The sequence below is a fragment of the Scomber japonicus genome, chromosome 3 (genome assembly GCF_027409825.1).
Source record: "Scomber japonicus isolate fScoJap1 chromosome 3, fScoJap1.pri, whole genome shotgun sequence".
In the NCBI taxonomy this organism is placed as follows: Eukaryota; Metazoa; Chordata; class Actinopteri; order Scombriformes; family Scombridae; genus Scomber; species Scomber japonicus.
The window spans coordinates 12,509,787-12,512,396 of record NC_070580.1 but is presented as its reverse complement, the minus strand read 5'-3'; the positions used below and the strand labels follow the sequence as shown (position 1 = coordinate 12,512,396).

Below are 2,610 nucleotides of genomic sequence, written 5' to 3'. Positions count from 1 at the left end.
CACATCACTTTTTTTTTTAGAACAGGACAACAACATCACATCTCATATATGACGCATAGTGGCGGCAGGGACACCTGGTGGCTGCAGAGACATGTGCCCTGCTTAAGTGTCCATGAGCAAGTCACTATGATCCCTCACCAGTTGTAAGGGGCGCTGCTGAGGAGGTCAGTGGACCGTGACCTGTGGCCCCCCCTGTGGAGAGGAGCTGTTATGATGAAGGAACTGAATTAACGATGACATTTTTATCAATACATCCAACTAAGCACGGGGAGACACAAGTTGAAGTCAGTGTAATCCATTGGGAGTGAATGGTGACATCCCGTCAAGACTGATATCTGCCTCGCAGTCCTCCAGGTCACACACTGAGTCAGTGACGTTTTCGTTGTTATGAGAAAACTGTGAAATCCTGTCAAAAGCCTCTTCATGCTCAATACATTCAACCACGTTGGGAATCATGTTGACATAGGCGTTTGCGATTTCTTTGTGGATCAGGGTATCTTGATTGTATGAGACCAGCTCGTTGCTGATGTTAACAGTTTCCACTGGTGTGTTGGAGCAGTAATAGCGACAGCCCAATAAACTCGCAAAGGCCTTCCTAAACTCAGCGTTGAATGCGTAAATGACGGGGTTCAGGGAAGAGTTGGTCCAGCCGAACCACACGAATACGTCGAAAGTGGTCTCGCTGACGCACGGCAGACCTGCATCCCGGTCTGTCGCCGGCCTGTCACAGAACGGGACCATGCAGTTTAGGATGAAGAAAGGTAACCAGCAGCACACAAAGACACCCATAATCACCGACAGAGTTTTGAACACTTTGGTTTCCCGTTTAATTGACGTTTTCAAGGTGTTGTGGTGTTGGCACTCTATTCTGTTGGTCCTGCAACTTTGTGCGTGTTCTGCCGCTCTCTCCAGGGAAGCTATTCTTCTAATTTGTATTTGTGCAATCCGATATATTCTGGTGTAAGTCACAATCATAATTGCCACGGGAATATAGAAACTTATCAAAGATGACGATATAGCATATTCTCTGCTGAGGCTGGAGTCGCAGTTCTCCTCCATCTGCCGACTCGTGGAAGAGTTGTGCGTCCCAGCCATGTCGTCACCGCTGGCTTTGTGCCAGTTTAGCTGGACCGGTATGAATGAAATGAGCACAGACAACGTCCAAGTGATGCTTATCATGACAAAGGCAACTCGCTGGGTCATTTTCCTCTCGTAGCGGAAGGGGCTCGAGATGGCCCAGTACCTATCCACGCTGATAATGCAGAGGTTGAGGATGGACGCGGTGGAGCACATAATGTCAAAAGCGACCCAGATGTTACAGAAAGTGCCAAACGGCCAATATCCCGCTACCTCTGCTACAGCTTTCCACGGCATCACCAGGACGGCCACGAATAAATCCGATAAAGCCAGGGAGACGATGAAAATGTTGGTGACTTTGGTCCGTAGGTGCCGAAAGCGCAGCACCGCGGAGCAGACCAAGATGTTCCCCAGCAGGGTCCATAGGATCAGCAGGGACAGCAAACAGCCCGTCACTGTACGCACGACCATATCCTTCCTCCCGTCGCCTGTTGCCTCGGTTTCGGTGCTGTTCCACATAATCTCTCCGAGGGGTGCCGGCGCAGAGTCAATCCCCTGCACCGTCGAGAGATACTTGGCTGGGTTCTCCATGTGCTTCTTCAAGTAAAACTGCAGTCCATTACTTCGTGCGCGTGGATAGGCGCATTCATCAGCAACTCACCGTATAGTCCCCATTGACTCGCTGGGCTGACAGCCTTATTTTGAGTGCAAAACAGACGGAAAGAGACAAGAGAGCGCGTTAAAACTGAGCCGAGCGACGCGCCAGGCGCGCTTAGGGACTGTAACGCAGCATGCTGTGGCGAGCGCATGTTGCAGCCTTGCCGGCCCGGTAGTCTGACCCGGCTCTCTCTGTGAATCTCTTAGTCCGAGCGCGGTGTGGAAGAGGAGGGTGTCCCTGCAGCCAACACACTAACCTAACCAGGGCTGGGCGCATACACCATCACGCCTCCTTTGTGCGTGGTGCTACGCACAGCATTGCACTGCATTGGAAAAGGGGTGTGCAAAAGCTCTCAACATTTTGAGGGTTCTTGGAAGCTACAAACTGCGTAATTACAAGCGTCCAGACAGTTTTATATCTGTAGATTGTCCTTTCTCTGGGACGTTTAATGTGTTTTTGACATCACACTGCAGTGAAAGCAGATATAACTTTGCGAGGACTATATAGGAAAAATATTTCAACATATTTTTAATTTTCAATCAGAAGAAGGCCTACTCTTTATCACTGTACAGAGGACTGAGCCTCATATAGAGTCTACAGTGATAGAACTGTCCATGGTGCTGAAACGGCGAACGGTCCCTGGCAGTCAGAAACTCATAGTGTGAAACACATCTATCTATCTATCTATCTATCTATCTATCTGTCTATCTATCTATCTATCTATCTATCTATCTATCTATCTATCTATCTATCTATCTATCTCTAGACAACAACCCCTCACCCCATTGGGAACATTCTTTTTGCAGTACTACTTCGAAGCACGAGTCCAAATTTGATTCATTCTTTTTATTAACCAGTATCATGAAAAGGCAGCA

General features: G+C 48.5%; 1 protein-coding gene across 1 annotated transcript; it reads right to left on the bottom strand.

The window, feature by feature from the left end:
- Positions 1–285: 285 nt before the first annotated feature.
- On the bottom strand, positions 286–1,668 carry drd5a (dopamine receptor D5a). Its single transcript, XM_053315116.1, has one exon. The coding sequence runs from the start codon at positions 1,666–1,668 to the stop codon at positions 286–288; it is 1,383 nt and encodes a 460-aa protein (XP_053171091.1).
- Positions 1,669–2,610: the final 942 nt, after the last annotated feature.

Coding starts and splice junctions, on each gene's coding strand:
- drd5a (XM_053315116.1), bottom strand. CDS start 1,668: ATGGAGAACCCAGCCAAGTATCTCTCGACGGTGCAGGGGATTGACTCT.